Source organism: Harpia harpyja, chromosome 16, assembly GCF_026419915.1.
Source record: "Harpia harpyja isolate bHarHar1 chromosome 16, bHarHar1 primary haplotype, whole genome shotgun sequence".
Classification (NCBI taxonomy): domain Eukaryota; kingdom Metazoa; phylum Chordata; class Aves; order Accipitriformes; family Accipitridae; genus Harpia; species Harpia harpyja.
This window is the reverse complement of record NC_068955.1, coordinates 13,510,601-13,528,673: the sequence shown is the minus strand read 5'-3', so window position 1 is coordinate 13,528,673 and position 18,073 is coordinate 13,510,601. Positions and strand designations below refer to the sequence as shown.

At 45.7% G+C, this 18,073-nt stretch overlaps 2 protein-coding genes across 7 annotated transcripts in view; one reads left to right on the top strand and one right to left on the bottom strand.

The window, feature by feature from the left end:
- TSPAN4 (tetraspanin 4) overlaps positions 1–11,433 on the bottom strand; it is a 486,303-nt gene extending 474,870 nt beyond the window's left edge. For 2 of the 3 annotated variants that reach the window (XM_052810435.1, XM_052810441.1), the window contains exon 1: positions 11,285–11,433. The gene's annotated coding sequence lies outside the window, so the exon portion shown is untranslated. The remainder of the gene's footprint in view (positions 1–11,284) is intronic. The other variant, XM_052810436.1, reaches the window with a different exon arrangement.
- Positions 11,434–11,580: 147 nt separating this feature from the next.
- Positions 11,581–16,383, top strand: POLR2L (RNA polymerase II, I and III subunit L). 4 transcript variants are annotated; one of them, XM_052810446.1, is made up of 3 exons: positions 11,581–11,717; positions 12,187–12,294; positions 15,918–16,383. In XM_052810446.1, exons 2-3 carry the CDS (start codon positions 12,200–12,202, stop codon positions 16,024–16,026), a joined length of 204 nt encoding a protein of 67 aa, XP_052666406.1. In that variant the 5' UTR covers positions 11,581–11,717; positions 12,187–12,199; the 3' UTR covers positions 16,027–16,383. The 4 variants fall into 4 exon arrangements, with proteins under 4 accessions (XP_052666406.1, XP_052666409.1, XP_052666407.1 ...); XM_052810449.1 differs by lacking the exon at positions 11,581–11,717 and adding an exon at positions 11,745–11,767 and having other exon boundaries at positions 12,193–12,294; XM_052810447.1 differs by lacking the exon at positions 11,581–11,717 and adding an exon at positions 11,805–12,000.
- Positions 16,384–18,073: the final 1,690 nt, after the last annotated feature.

The following is an 18,073-nucleotide window of genomic DNA, read 5'->3' as shown; positions in this document are numbered from 1 at the left end:
GAACCTGAAACCATTAATGTCTAGCAATGGCTCATCATGGGTCCCATGAATAAAGGACTTGGCAATAACCCAGCAGCCACAAGGCTTATAACAGCTTGCTCAGGAACTTAGGAGAATTTGACTTCCTTCCAATAACTCCCTTAGGCTCCCAGAGGAATCCCCAAACAGCTTTTCAAGCCCTAAGAGTCGGGCCAGTTGACAGCAAAGAGGATACCCAAAAGGCACTGCAATGACAATCCTGCAGCAGAGCAGGAATGCAGGCAAGCAATAAAACTGATGATAAACAGGTCCACAATAAACTGGCCCTAACCATAATTAAAACAGTAGGGCACTGCCAAAATGAAATGGTCATTTACTGACAGAGAGAGCAAAGAAATATAAAACCCCAATAGAACAGTAAGAGATCACAGACAACTTTCAGAAAAAAAATGCTTCTCAAGCCTACCACTGCATCTAGATGAAGAAATCTCCTCTTCTACTTCTGAGTGTAGCTTTCCATGTCCTCACCTCTAGCAGGGGAGCAGGATCTTCTGGGCAGTTCTTGCTTTCTGGTATAAAGGCATTCTATTATCCATTCTCCAAGTAAGAAATTTTCTCATGTGTGTGACAAAAGTCCTAGTCATCCCACAGTCCCCTTCCTCCAGATGTCCTGATTCACTCTGACAAAGGCAGAATGCCTAAGCAGCAGTAGCAGTACAGGCAGAGCCACTGCAGCACAGCCCTAGCCCACTACCACTGTGGCTGAAGCTAGGAATGCTTGAAAGAGGGCATCAAACTGGCACTTCTCTACAGCAGCAATAGCTCTTCTGTGCTCCACAAACCCTTCCTCAACCCATAAAGCAGCTGCACATGTGCTGGGGGGAAAGCCATTCTCTCACCCACATACCATTTTGTTCTGCAGGATAGCAGGGAAAGTGTATTTGTTCAGCATGCATTTTAAGAAGATAGAGCATCTCTGCTTTAAACTGACCCCACGCACTGGAGCTGTAGTTCAACAGAGAAGCAGAAAAATACATCTCCTTTACAGAAATGCAAATACATCCAAATATACCCCTGGCCCAGATGCAGACAGGTGCCATCCTTTGTGTAACACTGTGCATGGCTAACATTCACCCACGTTACAGATAAACCACTGCACAATTCAGTTATTACAGAGCTAAACAGAATACACACACACACACCCCCATCTTCAGAGGTTTCTCAATACAAACAGAAAAAGCTATCTTTCACAGAATATAAGCACTTTCTTGAATATTAAGCTTTTTAGCTTCTCTACTAAGAATGGCAAATATCATAAATCAAGAAAAGAAGTGAAGTAGCTTGACAAGGTCATAGAAGAGGCCTGCAGAAAAAAGCCCTGGCTGGGGGGATGACCCAGGGAAGAGAGCCCATGTCCATTCACTCAGCATGCTGCTCATCAGGCCAGTGGGGCGCAAGGGTTAAAGTTGGAAAGATGTCTTTGTTTTATGCCTATGTGGGAGAGAGCCAATTTAAGGAATCAAAATAGTTTGGGGGTCTTCAACATACTCAGCATATCCTAAAGGAGATGGGAAAAGTGCTCTCCAAATAGCTTTGGGGAGGGCAGAGGTAGATACAGTTAAGTACCATTTGAGATCAGGCAGGGATTTGAAGGCAAGCTGCAAACAAAACTGCAACCTTGATCTCACTGTTCTTTTTACTTAGGCCAAAAATGAATGCAAAACCCCAACCAAACCCATCAGTCCCTGGGCACAGCTCAAGCAGCCTGTTGTACCAAGAGGACTTATCAATCACTACAGACAACCCTCTCTGATCAGGTCATATGATTGAAGGCTTTATTTTATTATTCCCTGACACCACCACCAAGCAAAGCAGCAGCAGTGTACCAGATCAGACAAAGGAACTGCTGCCCTTCAGAACAGACTCCTGAATAACTGCTCCCTGATGTGCACGTGTGTGTGATTTAGCTGTGTGCAGTGGGAATGCAAGAGTAACATGCCACATGTGCCATTACTTACTGAGTTTAAAGAGGCAACACAACCAAAACCAACCAGAACACTGAGAAATCAAGTTGGTCTTGTATCTCGAGTTTATTAAAGCTTCATGACTATTTAACCCAGTATGTTCCAGCATTCCCAAGTACTCTACACATGCTGAAGAGTGCTAGAACTGCTGGGTAGAAGCAAGAGATGATGGAAAACTCAGTGAAAGCTAGCTCTCCACAGCTCAGTCCCAGCTCCAACATACTGTGTTTCACCAGCGTGCAGGCCTCAGGGCTTCTCTGCAGCAAGCTGGAGACCCTTGCTCAGCTTTCTACTCCTGGCACTACTACACCCCACAGTTTCCCAACCCTTTGCTACTCCAGTGCCATTGTGTTGTGATTAAAATGCTGGAACTGGCTCTTAAACAAAAAAGAAACTCACCTGCAAGCAAAATAGCTTCAAAATCCATATTCATAAAGAATGTTTGAAGATTGTAGAGGCTTCTCCCCCTTCACCCACTGAAATATAACAGTTCTTGGTGTTTCATACAAAACATGCTGTAATTTCTTTATTTCCCGCAGAGCAGTCACTGTGCATGTGTCTACCACTGTATTACCTTAATATTTTTTTAAGAACTTCTCTAGCAAAAAGGAATTCACTTGTACAAAGCAAACTGTATTGCTTCTGCAAAATTTCATTTGAGAATCCACAGTTAAAGCACAGGACCCCTACAGTTACCAGTTCTGCAGTGTGATAGCTTCAGCATCCCTTGTGAGATGAAGCATGTCACCTTAATGCATCCTTAAGGTGAGAGAATGACCAAGCTGATTGGCTTCATCACCCTAAGGGCACACAAAGTGACATATTTAATCTGATGAGAGACGCTAAAGCAGTGCCTCTTAATATTTTATGAAACATTTGGCTGGTTTTAATTTTAAAAACAGCAGCTCAATAAACAAAGCAATGGAACATTCCCTGTGTATGGCACAATGATAGGTGCACAGCAGCCCAGTCACCCGAGCGGCAACATGATATCCTATGCATCGACTCTGTCCTCCTCCCCACATCCACCCTGGAAGCCCCATATACTGGGAGGTCTCAGGCTCTGCACACCAACAGGGTCTTTTCCAGAAATAGCTATCTTTCACGAGGATTCAGTACATAGCAGGGGCAGCTTTGGAGCTGGTTTAGGGCATCCAGCTTCCATACAGCACCTTAATCTGGACACAACAGGCTGACACATCCAAGCTGAGCAAGTGGTTTTAATAAGAAAAAACCTGCATTTTCTTCCCTACCTGATCAGTTCTGGAACAAGACTACAGTTACAGACTTTCATGAAACGTAAAATGAAAGCATCCCACTATTACTACTGCATGCTTGCTTTAAGCTTACCCGCTTCCTTAAGTAGCCACTACTGGCCACTCTCTGAGACAAGGTACTGAGCAAGATGGATCTTTGCTCCTACTTACAACAACCATCTTTTATTCCCACTCCCATGAAGGCTTGCAAGATGCAAGACCTGCCAGAAGACAGATAGAAGAAAAAGCCCAAGCATCAGGTTTAAATACAGACATAAGCATCCCCAAAAGGCCCAAAGATAGCCTTCAGCAGAGCCTGCTCTTTAATTCTTTGTTCCACGTACATCCATCATAACTTATGAGAGCCTCAGAGGTAAGACTTCAAAAATAAGTTAGAAAATCCCCCCATTCCTTTTCATTGGAGTTCAGAGACTCACAGATGCCAGGGTGTGATGGGTTAACCCTGGCTGGATGCCAGGTGCCCACCAGAGCCGTTCTATCACTCCCCCTCCTTCTCAGCTGGACAGGGGAGAGAAAATATAACAAAGAGCTTGTGGGTCAAGATAAGGACAGGAGAGATCACTCACCAATTACCATCACGGGCAAAACAGACTCAGTTTGGGGAAAATTAACTTGATTTATTACAAATCAACCAGAGTAGGGTAATGAGAAATAAAACCAAATCTCAGAACACCTTCCCTCCACCCCTCCCTTCTTCCCGGGCACAACTTCACTCCCGGATTCTCTACCAACCCCCCAGCGGCACAGGGGGACGGGGATGGGGTTTACGGTCAGTTCATCACACGTTATTTTCTGCCGCTTCATCCTCCTCAGGGGGAGGACTCATCACACTCTTCCCCTGCTCCAGCGTGGGGTCCCACCCACAGGAGACAGTCCTCCACGAACTTCTCCAACGTGGTCCTTCCCACGGGCTGCAGTTCTTCACGAACTGCTCCAGCATGGGTCCTTTCCATGGCGTGCAGTCCTTCAGGCACAGACTGCTCCAGCGTGGGCCCCCCACGGGGTCACAAGTCCTGCCAGAAAACCTGCTCCAGCGTGGGCTCCTCTCTCCACAGATCCGCAGGTCCTGCCAGGAGCCTGCTCCAGCGCGGGCTTCCCACAGGGTCACAGCCTCCTTCGGGAACCCACCTGCTCCGGCGTGGGGTCCTCCCCGGGCTGCAGGTGGATATCTGCTCCACCGTGGACCTCCATGGACTGCAGGGGGACAGCCTGCCTCACCATGGTCTTCACCACGGGCTGCAGGGGAATCTCTGCTCCGGCGCCTGGAGCACCTCCTCCCCCTCCTTCTTCACTGACCTTGGTGTCCGCAGGGTTGTTTCTCTTACATGTTCTCACTCCTCTCTCCGGCTGCCGAATACTGCCGTCCCAACTTTTTTCCTTCTTAAAAATGTTATGACAGAGGCGTTACCACTATCGCTGATTGGCTCGGCCTTGGCCGGCAGCGTCTTAGAGCCGGCTGGTATGGGCTCTCTCAAACACAGGGGAAGCTTCCAGCAGCTTCTTACAGAAGCCACCCCTGTAACCCCCCCGCTACCAAAAGCTTGCCACACAAAACCAATACACAGGGCAAATTACCACAAGAGGACTGGCTCGCTGCAGTCTCTTTAAATAGAGATAAATCTTGATGGGAGAGGACCTCTTTATACACCCAGAGAGAAGAGTTCCCAGCCAAAGACAAGAAGTACATCAGAGACAAAAACACATCCATGAGCTCAATGGGAATGCATATATTGCTCTCACCATGGAATATCATCATCTTGGGGCTCCTCCCTTGAAGCATTAATAATTGACAAGTCCTGGCCTCACCTCAACTGCACAGTCTGTCCTTTACTCTGGAAGGAAAGATTCTGCAGAAATGAAAAGCATTATCCCACGAAAGGGAATTATTTTGTCATCTGAGGACACTTGCTTGGAAAAGCAGAACTGATGGGCAGCTCCTGTGATCTTTCCGATTAAAATGCTGCCTCAGGATATTACTCTCCCCCCCCCCAACATGAAACAGTCAATTAGGCTGTGATATATTCATGTAATAAAGGCTTTTTCTTATAAAATATGTCAATCCAAGACTAGCAAACATTATACTTTTGCCTTGAAGTGACCTTACTGAGAACAAACATGACAGATAAAACCAGTCCTAAACTAGTTAAATACTGACATCTGAGGAAGCAGAGAAGTGAGGGAGTAGACAGGTGTTTTTTCCAATCCCATCTCAGTGCTTTAAAAAAAAAAAAAAAAAAAGGGGGGGGGTAGGGGGAGTTAAGGATGATAAGCCATTTCCATGAAGGGCTATCTTACCTTTTCATTATTAATTTCATATAAATGTACAAATACACACAGGAAACTACACCCACCTGCCACCTACAGCAACCTCTACAGGTACAATAGCATATTAAACCAAACAGCGCAAAATTCTGTTCATGGCATCAGACACAATGGTCTCTGATGATCATCATGATGACCATCAACAGACAATTCTTAGACCAGTGTCTTACACTAAGGAACCTTACACCACATAAAAAAAAGTAGTTCTTAAAACAAGAACTGCCTTTTTGGAGCACCCATCCGTAGCTAGAAGAGCACCTCAGCTCTCAGCTGTGTTCTAAGCACAACTGGGATCACCCTGAAAGTACAGATGGTCCAGCTATGCTTCTCCATAGCAATGTCCTGCCTCCAAGGGCCCAGCGTGAATGGGAGGACACCTGAAACAGCATTAACATACACAAGCAGCAGGGAAGGCTCCACAAATCTTAGAAAGCTACGAAACACCAGCACTGCTCACCATCTCCTCCCAGTTTGATAGCAGAAGCAATCGCTAGATATGCCACAGAGATCATTAAAGATATCTTTATGAATACATGTACGCTGTCCGAGTCCCAAGTGCAGAGCACCACCCCAGCATCCTAACTCCTGTCCAGTGAAGCAGAACAAAGTCTCTGCCCCACAAAAATAGCAAAATAAAGTCTCTGCCCCCTTCTCAAGTAATAGGCAGTGATCTTTACATCTAACACAAAAACACCTTAAATCGTTTTATGGAAAAACATTTGCATTTTTGGATGCATCTATGGGACTTCCTCATACACTCTATTTAGCAAAGACATCTGTTACTCTCTCTATATGTATTTCATATAAATCCCACCCTCTGAATCCTTTCCATCGGTTGTCACTAATGAAGCTTTGTGTGCAAAACCAAGTGCATTCTGCCCCCATTAGGAAGCCAATTACAGCAGGAAAAACAAGCAATTAACAAGGTGTAAAATAAACATCCTGCCACCTGCCTTTTAATAGCAACCCCACTTCAAACAAGTCAGTCTCAGCACAGCTTTCTGAATTGGCAACTGATATTATATATGTATTTATGCAGCAGCTGGTCTTCATTGCAACAAATATTACAGGCTTACCAGATAAGGTCAGCATATTTAAAAAAAAAATATAGCAAGTATTAAACCCTGCTTTGAGGCCCTGAATGTTGCTTTTAATGAAATCAGCAGCATCAGGCTTGTCTGGTATTACAGTGAAGCTGCAGTCACATCCCCAGCTTAGAGAGGTTTCTCTTCGTTTCTACTTGCTTAGCAGCTTCTGTATTTGTTTCACTAAATCCAGGGGCGTGAGCAGCTATTAAACAGCATGCAGGGCAACTAAACAATGCAAAGCTCTACAGAGTAGACAAGTCTTTCCTCCTTCCATCATCCCTGCCTCTCCTTCTTGGCTTTCCCCACCTCTCTACCATCACACATAAAGCTATATGCAACTGGGGGAGGGGGAGGGGGGCAGGGGACAGGCACATAATGGGGCAGAAAGCCACCTGCTCAAAAAAATCAAGGGGAAAACAAATCAAGATTCCAGCTTAGTCTTTGCTCCTTGAGCCTGCAAGCTTTAGAGGGAAAGGAGGGAAGTCCTTCAAAAGTCACACTAGCTAGCTCCAGAGGGAGCCACTTTTCTTTCCCTTTTGTGGAACGGGATGAATGACACACTTCTGAGTAGTTAACCAGGACTAGAGAAAGCCCAACAGTAAATCTGCAGGATTTAATACACTTGGAGTGGAGAATGTGCCTGAGAAAACAGCAGCGGAGCTTTGTCTTTTCATCTTGCCTTTTTTTTTAATCTTCCCCTCTTGCTCTGGCTCTCTACTGCTATATATTTATTCGTTAAGTTTTCCATGTCACTTTTCAGTTCCTGACTAATGTCCAATTTAATCACTCATTTCAAGACTCATGCAAGTCTTTTTCTCTTAGGGTTCTTCTCTCTCTGGCTTTGTTGAGATCTGAGTAGTACAACACTGAATATGGTACCACAAATTTTTGCACACGATTTTGTACACGATTCTGAAATGTTAGTCAGAGATAGAGTGAAAACTGGTAACATTCTTTCTCTAAATGACCACAGGAAGCAACAGGAAACAGCTTTTAACTCCAGAGCCAACAGGGCTATCCACAGGTCTATAGAAGGTTGCAAGTCACGATCAATAGTACCAAAACAATCCTTCACTGAAAGTTCTTCTAAAAGGTCCTGAATTTAAATAACAATTCACTACCCTTGAACACCACTGCTACCTAACTGGCAAATCAGATCTTCGAAGACCCAAGTCTTCAGTCCTGGTGATTCTGTATGCAGAAACAAGCAAAGTCAGAAAGGGAACAACCACAGAAGGTGAAAAGCAGTGAAAGGTGAAAAGTCTCCAGACTCGTGAGGGTGCACACCTAAACTTGACCGACTGCAACCCACAAAGTTAAAAAAAAAAAAAAAAAAAATTCTCAGCCACTGGTTTCTCACGCTACCAGTATGAGTGCAGAGATCCCACGACTCCTTCCTACAGCCCTGCTTACTGAGACAAGGTCACAAAAGACACAATCTGCCAACATAAGCTGCAGGAGGTCATACAGCCACTCAAGCTATAAAAGTATTTTAAGAGTAGTTCAGTCAGTCAGGTCACTTAACTGACTTTTTTGGGGGTTGTTTTTTAAACAAGTAGCAATATTTTCCCTACATTTTCTGGGTGGGAGAATAGGAAGCAGGATCTACTCCTGAGTCACTAGTCCAGGATTTCAGTACTCATCACTAACAATGCCATGGAGCGGTCATGCCTAGCTGTATTTTGTAGGTCTAAATCCACAAAAAAAAGCCAAGAATGAGACTCAACCCAATAGTGATGGTAGGACAGAACACTTTCAAAAGTTGTTCAGATCACAGGAAGAAGTCCTGTAGTGCATTAACCAAGAAGTGAGGTATGTTATCTGCAATACCCCACAACAAAAGCATCACATGACAGAAGCTGCTCCAGAAGCACATCAGAAAAGCAGTCTGCAGTTCTCAAACTTACTTCAACTCGACTATTTCTAGGGAATTCTCTTCTGCTCAATGCTGAGGACTGCTCCAATGGGTTTCCTGGCCACCAGGCTGTCTGAAGGCCCTAAGAATCAGCAGTCTGGGGACTGCTGCTTGTTGAAGGTGGCAAGAGACCAGAAATGGGACAAGAACTTAATACAAGAAAGACCCATGCAGTTCTAGGATTAGTTCTAGGAGATAGGACTCCAGCTCTTGCAATTCTTCTTCAAAGGATGCTTAAAGAGACCTATTCTTCCAGTCCTCATTCATCTTCAGAAGGCTGGCTGAAGAGACCAAATTGGACTAAATACTAAGCTGCAACAGTTGACTGTCAGTAGTACCCAGCTCACCTGAAAAAGAGGAGTTGAAAGGTGGCATGCCACAAATGGCTCACTCTGCAGTCACCCGAATCAGCATGAGCTGATTAAACGTAAAACCCATAAAACACTGACTCTAATTCCTAATAGTCACATCTGCGTACATCCCCCCCCAACTCTTTTAAACAGACTTCTGCGGTTTGGCAAACGGTCAGATTAAGCAGAGGATACGTGAAGTTGAGCAGAGAATGTTCTCAGTATGTAGCAGTCTCTCCAGGTCATAGATCGTAAAAATTCTTACATTTTCTAGGATCAAAGAAGCTACAACCATAAAAGACCTGTTAGTGAACCAAGCCCATAACCCAGCCAAAGCAGGTTATCTAGAAAAGACATAACGAAGTTAAAGTGACACTGTGAGAACAAGCTGAGTAAATTTTTCTTAGCATCTTTTTCCAAAGAAAAGATACGAGAACTAGGTCTGAAAGTTAAAATTCAGTTTTGTTTTTAAGAAATAAGCAAGCACATTTCTACAAGGCAGCTGTAAGATGCTAACCTACATCTAATGATGATGTGGCTCTGCCATGAAGCCCCTGTGACAGCCCCTCTTTCTCACTCCCAATTGCAAATTTCCATCTCCAAACACAACTGCCTTTCACTGCACAGTTCAGTAAGAAAATTACTTTGGAGCCCAGGTGCTGAAAATGCATCAAAGCACGATCTCCAAATTCTCAACCCCTCCAAAAAAAAAAAAATCAAAGGAGAAAAAGAAAAGACACAGTTTGGCTCCTGCTAGCCTACAATAACAATAACGATAATAATCTAGAGATCGCAGGAGATTCATCTACCCTCCATGCCAAGTCAATTCGCTCCGTTCACAACTGCGTATAATTGTTCCTGGGACTACAAAAATTACTGTCTTTTCACTAGCAGTCAGAATTGTAAAAATGCTTTCAAACAACCTCAAATCCTTACTTGTTAACAAAACAAAACTATTTGCTCTTTTACGGTTCAAGTTAGGTCTGGCATTTCGGTGCAGAGGGTCAATAATCCAGTCGTTCAAAAAATAGTCACGAAAGACGTATTAACATAAGCTGTGCATTAAGACACAATTATTTATATGCCTGACAGTAATGGCCCTGCGCCGTGCACTGTATCAACTCACAGATACTTTAGCAGCAAAATAAAATACTTTTGGAGAATTTCTGCTCTGCCCAAGGACAGTCAGCATAACGCTAACGCTGTAACAAGAGAACAATAAGAACTGACAGTGTTCAGACTAATGCTTCATCCCAGAGTCTCCAGAACAGCAGCGTCTGTCCCTAAAGTTTGTAGCCATCACAGCATGCTTCCCTTTGCTAAGCGCACACACAGCCTGTGCCTAATGCTTCCCCAATCCTTAGATTAATGAAACACAAGTAAACAATTTCGAGACGCGTTATCCTCTGCTACCAAACCTTCCCGGCTTGGGGTACCCAATAAAATCGGTTGCTTTGCCTGCAACCGGCCATCGCCCCCGAGAGAGGGGAACTTCCCTCGTCCCTCGCAAACCGGGAAAACGCTGCTCATCCCGCCAGGCTGGGTCTCTGGCAGTGCCCCACGACAGCGGGCAGTACCCCGAGGGCAGCGTGCACCCCCGCCGAACCGCTTCGGGTTTACGTTCACAGCGCACGGCAGGACGGAGCAACTTGAAAAGTTAAACGGGACAGCGTCGAGTCCAACCTGACCCCAGACTTTACAAACTCTCGGCAAACCTGCGGCCGCGGTCGCGCCCACAGCTCGGCCGGGACTCCAGGGCGAGTTTGCCTTCGCAGAAGTAAACGCTGTCCGGGCCGGGCAGGGCACCGGGGAGAAATAAACGGTCACCCCTCGGGACGGGCGGCGGGAAAGCGGGGCGGGCGATCAGCCCCGGCGGCAGCCGCTCCCGCCCGAGGGCGGGCGGAAAAAAACCCCGAGAAACAGCCCCAAAAGGGGGCCGCGGCGCCGCCGCCTTTCCAGAGGCGCGACACGGCGACGTGCGGCGCCGCCAGCGACAGTCGGGGGGGTCCCAACCGCCGGCCCCCCCGGGAGCCCCTCACGGCCTCCCCCGGCCGGCCGCTCCTCAGCCGCGGCGGGGAGGGGGCTCTACCCGCTGCGGAGACGGGCTCTCCGGCCGCGGAGCTACCGCGGGCACCGGCGCCCCTGCCCGTGAGGGAGCGGACCGGCGGGCTGCCGCGGGGTACCCCGACTCCGGGGTCCCACAGCCCTGTCCGCCGGAGTCCCCCTCCCGCCCGCCGCCGCCGCCGCCCCCCCCTCCCGCCGGACAGGGGCTGGCGGGTGCCGGGCTACAGCTACCAGTTGCGCTTCCCGCCCCGGACGGCTCCGGTACCTCAGCCGGGATGGGATGAGAAGTCTCGTCGCTGCAAAAGCCCTCTCGCAATGCAACAAGTGCCCACCCGCCTGGGGGGGAGGAGGAGGAGGAGGAGGAGGAGGAGCGGGGGCGGGCGCCGGCGCCGCGCTCGCTCGCTCGGTGGCTCGCACCGCCGGTGCCGCCGCTCCGCGCTCCCGGCGCCCCAGCTGCCACTCAGCGCGCCACACGCGAAACGCGAAGGCAAGCCCGCCCCGCGCGCGCACTCCCTTGAGCCGCCCGGGACGCCGTACCCTCGGCCGCTACCATCTCGCCGCCCTGCGCAGAAACGGGGGTGAGCCGGGCCGCCTCCCGCCCGCCGCGTCGGTCCGCCCGGCGTCGGCGCGCTTTCCCCCGCCTCGCCGCACTGGTAGCGCCCTGGCAGCCGTTCGGGGAGCGCGGAGGAGCCGTTGCGGTAGGAGTCGCCTGAAGGGGCCGCGGGCTTCCTCCCCGCCTCAGGCTGGGGTTCGCGGGCGAAACTGGGACCGGTCTTGTCTTCTCCGGGGAGGCCTGGCCCGGCGAGCGAGACCTCAGCCCCGGGCTCCCCTGGCCCTGCAGCCGCCTCTAGGCCTGTTTGTGCCGGCCCGTGGGGCAGGGGTAACCCGCTCCCGGGGCTGGGCCTCCGGCTCCCGGCGGAGCGGCGCTGCCCAGCGCCCTGTTCGGAACTGCCCGGCGTGGGAGGCGGTGCGGGCCTGACGGTTAGGCGGTGAAGCACGGCCTTAAGCCGTTACCTCCGTGACGCGGCCTCTTGTCTCGCTTACTGTCACGTAGCCTGTTGAGCTGCCGCTCGAGATTTGTACAAGTTGCGAATTTCCTTTCTGGGGTTTGAATATAGTATTCCGTCACTTTGCGGAGGTCTGATACTGTATTTTTTAATGTTACAGCCACAGTGCAAAAATGATCATCCCAGTCAGATGCTTCACGTGTGGCAAAATAGTTGGAAACAAGTGGGAAGCCTATCTCGGCCTTCTGCAAGCAGAATATACAGAAGGGTGGGTATTATTTCTGTATGTCCTTTGACTCAGATTTTAGATGCAATTGCACAGTGCATAAGATACACAAGTGAGGATCGTGGCATTACTCAGTAGCCATAAAGAGACTGAAAACTACAGATACGTTCTGAAGCTAACTATTTAACCAGAGCTTAAAAATTATGATAGGTAAGAAAGTACTTGTTTCCCTACTGAATCTTTCTGGGTAGTAGCCAGAAAGTTGCCAAGTCATAACCTTTATACCCAAAACAGCCTCAAATATTTAACTCCATATGGAACGGGAAGGAAAGAAACAAGCAGTCAACTTAGACACCAATGTGGGTTTTTTTTAAAGGGGAGAGAAAGAAGAAGTTACAAGCGTAAGAAGTAACTAACATGGTTAAGAATGTATAGCAATTTTAGGTTTTCTTAAAAGCATTTCATATTGGCTACCCAGAATTGCCAGCCTCTTTTGAAAGCACTGGTTTGCTAGGGGGAAGGGGAAGTTTAATTGCTCTAGACACCTGACTGATAGTCCTAACAATTCTATTTTAGGAAGTCTATGCATGCTTTGCATAGACAAAATTGTCTTTTAGTAGTTCAGGGAGGGTCTAGCTGTGGTGGGACTACTTCAGAAGGGTTTGAGAAGGTAACTCTTGAGAAATATTTACATTGTCATCAAGTTTAAGTATGAAGGAAAAAAACCACAGATGTTTGCAATTCGAAGGAGTGGGGGAAAAAAAAATGTTAGAAGTTGAGGGACTTCCTGAAGTGATGTTGAAACTGTTAAGTAGAGAGAAAAGAGTATTTGCTTTGCATTCAAATGGTTAGGATTACTAATAGGTTTTTTTAATGGACTTATGTCTATGAACTGTCAGAAGAATATATATTAACAACACAGATTTTGCTGCTGGTTCTCTAAAGTTAATCTGAAAACATTCTTATCCTTTAGAATATTATTTTGTCAAACATTAAACAGTGGAGCACAGAACAAACAGGGAAGGAGAGCTTTGTTTTTTAAGCCTCATCTAAACTTGTAGGAAGTTGTGATTGTTCTCTGTACTTCTCACTGCTTGATGTGGAGTTTGCAGGGGAAGGATGTCCCATCCCGCATCCCCCCCTCCCGTCCACCCCCTTTATCAGTTTCATTAGAAACTGTCCAGTTCAGTACTTTTCTTAAATCTCATTACTTCTGAGTGGCCTTTTTAGAGTGCATTTACATCGCATGTGCATTTTACATTAACTGCCATAGCCAAGTAGAATATTGCAGCTGCTAAACTAAAGGTATTTGGAAAGTTCCTACAAAAACCATCTTTTTTATTTCATTTATAGAGTTAAAAGCATTAAAATAGTATGGGTTGCTAATCATTTCTCACTAATACTGGAATTTAGCAGAGCTATTCTGGTAGCACTTCTGACTTACTTTCCAAGTATTACATTTTAATATTTTTCCTGTCTTCATTACTCCTCTGCTTTTGTATGTATGTTGTTATTGATAAATGCTCACTTGAAAACGATTGCTGTGGACACTGGTGTGATTCTGGGATGCCTGTTCAAACTAATGCAGTTGTGGTATTGTAACATCAGAAGCGGAGTTTACAGATATCAAACAGTTAAAATCTTACAGTGCAGCGTCAGAATCACTATTAATGGTGGCTTAAGAAACAGATGGACAAAATGGAAGAAATAAACTTGTCTAAACAATTTGTACTTAAAAAAGACCCACACCTTTCTGTTTGTCCCTTAAAATTGCTCTTTTTCCACAAGCTCTTGGAAGCTAGAGGAAAAGGGAAATGCAACTGAAGTTATTTTAGCTGAAATATATAGTATGACTACTAAAGTTGTGATTAATGTTAGTATTTTGCATGTCTGGTAACTGCATTTGAAGGTTCAGAACTTTCCAGATGTCTGTAGATACGTAAGTTTTTAGAGCTATGAGATGCTTTTGTTCTCAAGTGTTTTGGAAAGTTTAGATATCATGTGATATTATTTATAAACATTCTTTTTAAAAAAATACAGTGTTCATATACTTCTCCTAAATAACTTTTGCAAGTGCTAGTCCTAAAATGAATAGCCCTGCTATTTAAGCCCTTGAAGAACTGTTGATAGGTACAAGGACTAATTGACGTCATCAGAGAAGCTGCTGGAATTTGACTCCATGCAGTTAGACTGTACTGCTTGAAGCCAAACAACCTTTTACCATGGTCCAGCTTATGCAGAGGCTTCCTTTCAGTCATTTGTAATTAGAAAAGTATCTATCAATCAGCTTCTTTTTACAGGAGAATTACAGGTTTCAGGACACTACATTTGTTTTAAGCAAATGCTGGGTTGTTGCACTGCATCATATAGATCTAAAGACCTGAGATCAGTCCTATTTCATGAATGTCAAATTCTGAAGGAGTAGCAGACTGGCTTTATGGTTAATAGGTTGGTGCTAAAGAGCTTGGATAGTGTCACCTATCCTTAAGAGGTCTGATAGCGATAGCCATAGAAGACGTGCAGTGGTTTAGGCTTGGATGACTCACACATTCTCTACGCAGCCGTAAGAATCTCAAGCAGTCACTCAGAAGGAATTAAGTGGAAAGACTGTAAAACACAAATTTCTTGTTGAGCAGTCTGCACATCCTTATTTGTATATTTGTGGGGAACAGGTTGTATAACTGAATGCCTTGATAGGGGAACTGGAAAGGATTTTAGCCTTCCTCGGGATTAGCATCCCGTCCATATGTGGGGTAGTTTGCATTGTGAGTTATTTTAGTTTCTATATATCTCTCACCCTTTTAAGGTGGCTTAGATCACAAATTTATCTTGTGAAGTAGGAAAGTATCATCCTCAGTTTACAGAAACATTGTGTTATAACGGTGCTTAGAGATGCTAACAATAGCATGGATAACAATGCTCAGAGAGGCTATTCCTTATTCCTGTGTCAGGAGACTGTCTGGTGCTTTCGTGCTACCTTCTACCATACAACTAGGAGGAGCTTAATTATGGACTGTCAAGGATTTTAAGAGGAGTGGGAAAGACTTCCCTGTTTCAGAACTGTGTTCCTGTTACCACATTCACACCTCTTGATTGATCAGATTTTTAACCAGATCAGCTCCTCTTTTCCACAGACTGGTGCTTGTAAAAGGAAGACTGAATTACTGTAACTAAATAATTGAGGTTAGAAATGTACCATATTTCAAGTCTCCTTCCAGCTGTGAAGACTAAAATTTTATTTCCAAAACCCAAATACTTGCATCTCACTTAACCTTGCTGTTTCATGACCAAATATGCCCTCGTGAGTGGGGTAGTTCAGAATAGGAAATTCATAAGAGTTGTGTCTGTTACAGTTCTGCTCCTATGGGAGTTCTGCAGACTTACCTCTGAAAGTTTGGTAGCTGGGTCAGCTAGATGCCATCTTCAACAGAAGATTGTGTGCTCTTGCAGGCCAGAGAACAGGCAAGCACCCTGTCAACAGCATTAAATGGAAAAGAACCTTAACAGCACATGCTAAATTTCTATTTCTTAGTTTGAACTGCAAACAAGTTTTCCTCTATGACTAAGCTCAAAGTCATCAGTATGTTGCTTAGGAACACTTACAAGTGGTTCTGACTCACTTCATCCATTATTTTTTTTTTATTGTTGTTCCTGTTCATTAATAGAGATGCCCTGGATGCCCTTGGTTTGAAGAGATACTGCTGCCGCAGAATGCTCCTAGCCCACGTGGATCTGATTGAGAAGCTTTTGAATTACGCACCCCTGGAGAAATGAGATGAAAAAAGTACCGTGCTGTAAGCCATGCGGAACGTATCTCTAATTCTAAACTTGAAACTGGACTTCAGGCAGTAAAGGATGAAAGCCACCTGTACTGCAACCATTGAGAGATGTTTTCCTTCTGGAGAAAATACTGCCCCGAGACAGTAACCTCTTTCAAGGAAACCAAGGAAAGATGAAGTCCACTTAATGAAGATATGGAGATTAAAAGTTTAGATGCTTCATTTTAAATCTGTGTTTGGAGTTGTTTTGTGAACTTTTAGATGCTTCTGCCAGCAAAACTAAATGTTTGTTCATGTTGAAAAATTACTATATTTCATAAAAATGTTGAAATAAAGGAGGTCTTTCCCTGTAGCTTTCCTACAGTTTCTAGACAGAGTTAAGCGTATGCTTGGATCTTGCCCTTTCCTTGTGCTGGTTACTTTGAGGTTAGCAGTACTATTAAGTAACCAGTTCAGTGTTTTGCTCTAGGCAGGCAAGGAAGGGGGCTAGAAGCATGGGACTGAAGCTCAGGGTTCCAGCAACAGGGAAGCGGGTAAGTTTGTTTGGTAGGAATGAGGCATTAGGAAGCTTCTGGAGCTAACAGAGTGCACTTTCCACCACAGTTAAAGTCAACTCGCAGTCTCTACCCCAGTTCTTACAAAACACCGGGGCTGCTGTATTACAAAAGACAGTGGATCAGATGGTGCAGTGCCCTTCATTTAGGTAAAACATGTATGAGTGTTCCCATGGAAAGCACTGGATGTGAGAATTTACGCATGCTGGTGTGAACAGGATTAAAGTCTTGATCTTGCCAAGCACCTGCACCCCTCTGTAGCTGCTACGCATGTCAAGCTTTCCACTTGTTAGTCATTTCATTGGCTTCACATTGTGCCGCACATGTGGTGTGGTCCTGCCTGGCCCAACGGAGAGCACTCTGTGCTCCTGGTGGAACGAAACACAGAAAGGTCAGCTGTACATGCAGGGCTCGTGAAGGTTACCTACGCTGCGAGACAGGCGCTGACCCTGCCGAAAGGTCTCACCTTCCTGTCACACGATCAGGTTGAAAGCTGGACCATGTTTCACACTGTTCTCTGACATCCAGAAAACGCATCATTCGGGGGGGGGGGGGGGCGGTGCACAGGCAGACACACCCACCTTACCTGAAAATGAAGGAGGCCAATTCCTACGTCTGTGCATGCTCAGGATTCTGTTCAAATGTTCAAATGGGTGTTAACCCAGACACAAATGTAGGACAAATCGTCGTTTACAGCAGCCTTGTAGAAAACAGGCTGGAACAGATGATAATCTCTTGGCTTGCAGGCTGTTACTCCCTGGTACGGTTAAACTTCTGGCACTTGCATACCGGCTGCTGGGTAAGAAGTAGCTCTGTGGATTCTTTTCCATAGCTGAAGAACTACAGAGAAATTGGTTTGAACAAAACCTGGGTTTCCAGAGATGGTAATTATTTAATGTGCTTACTGGGTCAAACTTGGAGTAAAAAACCTTAAAACTAGATTGTCTCACAAAATCAGTTGCAGGACAGCTTGCCTTTGGCTATCACCCCACCAATCTTTACAGTTGAACTTGCTTTTCAGTTTAGTACAAGGCAATAGTAGATGTTTCCCATACTCAGGAGTTCTTCACTGAAGACATTTTAAAACCATATGCTTTATCTTAATGCAAAGAGAATTAAGCAATTAATTCTAGTGTTTGTTTCATAGTTGGTTGGATAGCTTATGTTCTGCATGCCTGCTGTATTAGCTAGCTAAACACACTTTTAAAAAAAAAAAAACAAACAACCTTCATTTCTTTTTCAGGCTATTTTTTAAAAGGGACACTATGAAATATAGGATGACCTTTCCAAACGGAACTCTTGTAGGACACTTTTCCGTGTTACAGTGGAGCGTTTTGTGGAGATACGTGCCAGCTTGTTCACAGAAAGGTCAAAATGCCAGGCCGAGCACTCGTTCCGTGAGCTGTACTGAGAAAGCGCAGCAGCCCAGGCTGGTACGTCTGGCAGAGGCAGCCATGCATTATGCCATGCAGAAAGCTGGCCTGCATC

Excerpts from the sequence above, each read along its gene's own strand:
- POLR2L (XM_052810446.1), top strand. The coding sequence starts at position 12,200 with ATGATCATCCCAGTCAGATGCTTCACGTGTGGCAAAATAGTTGGAAAC. Across the intron at positions 12,295-15,917 it reads CAAGCAGAATATACAGAAGG|AGATGCCCTGGATGCCCTTG; the intron begins GTGGGTATTATT and ends GTTCATTAATAG.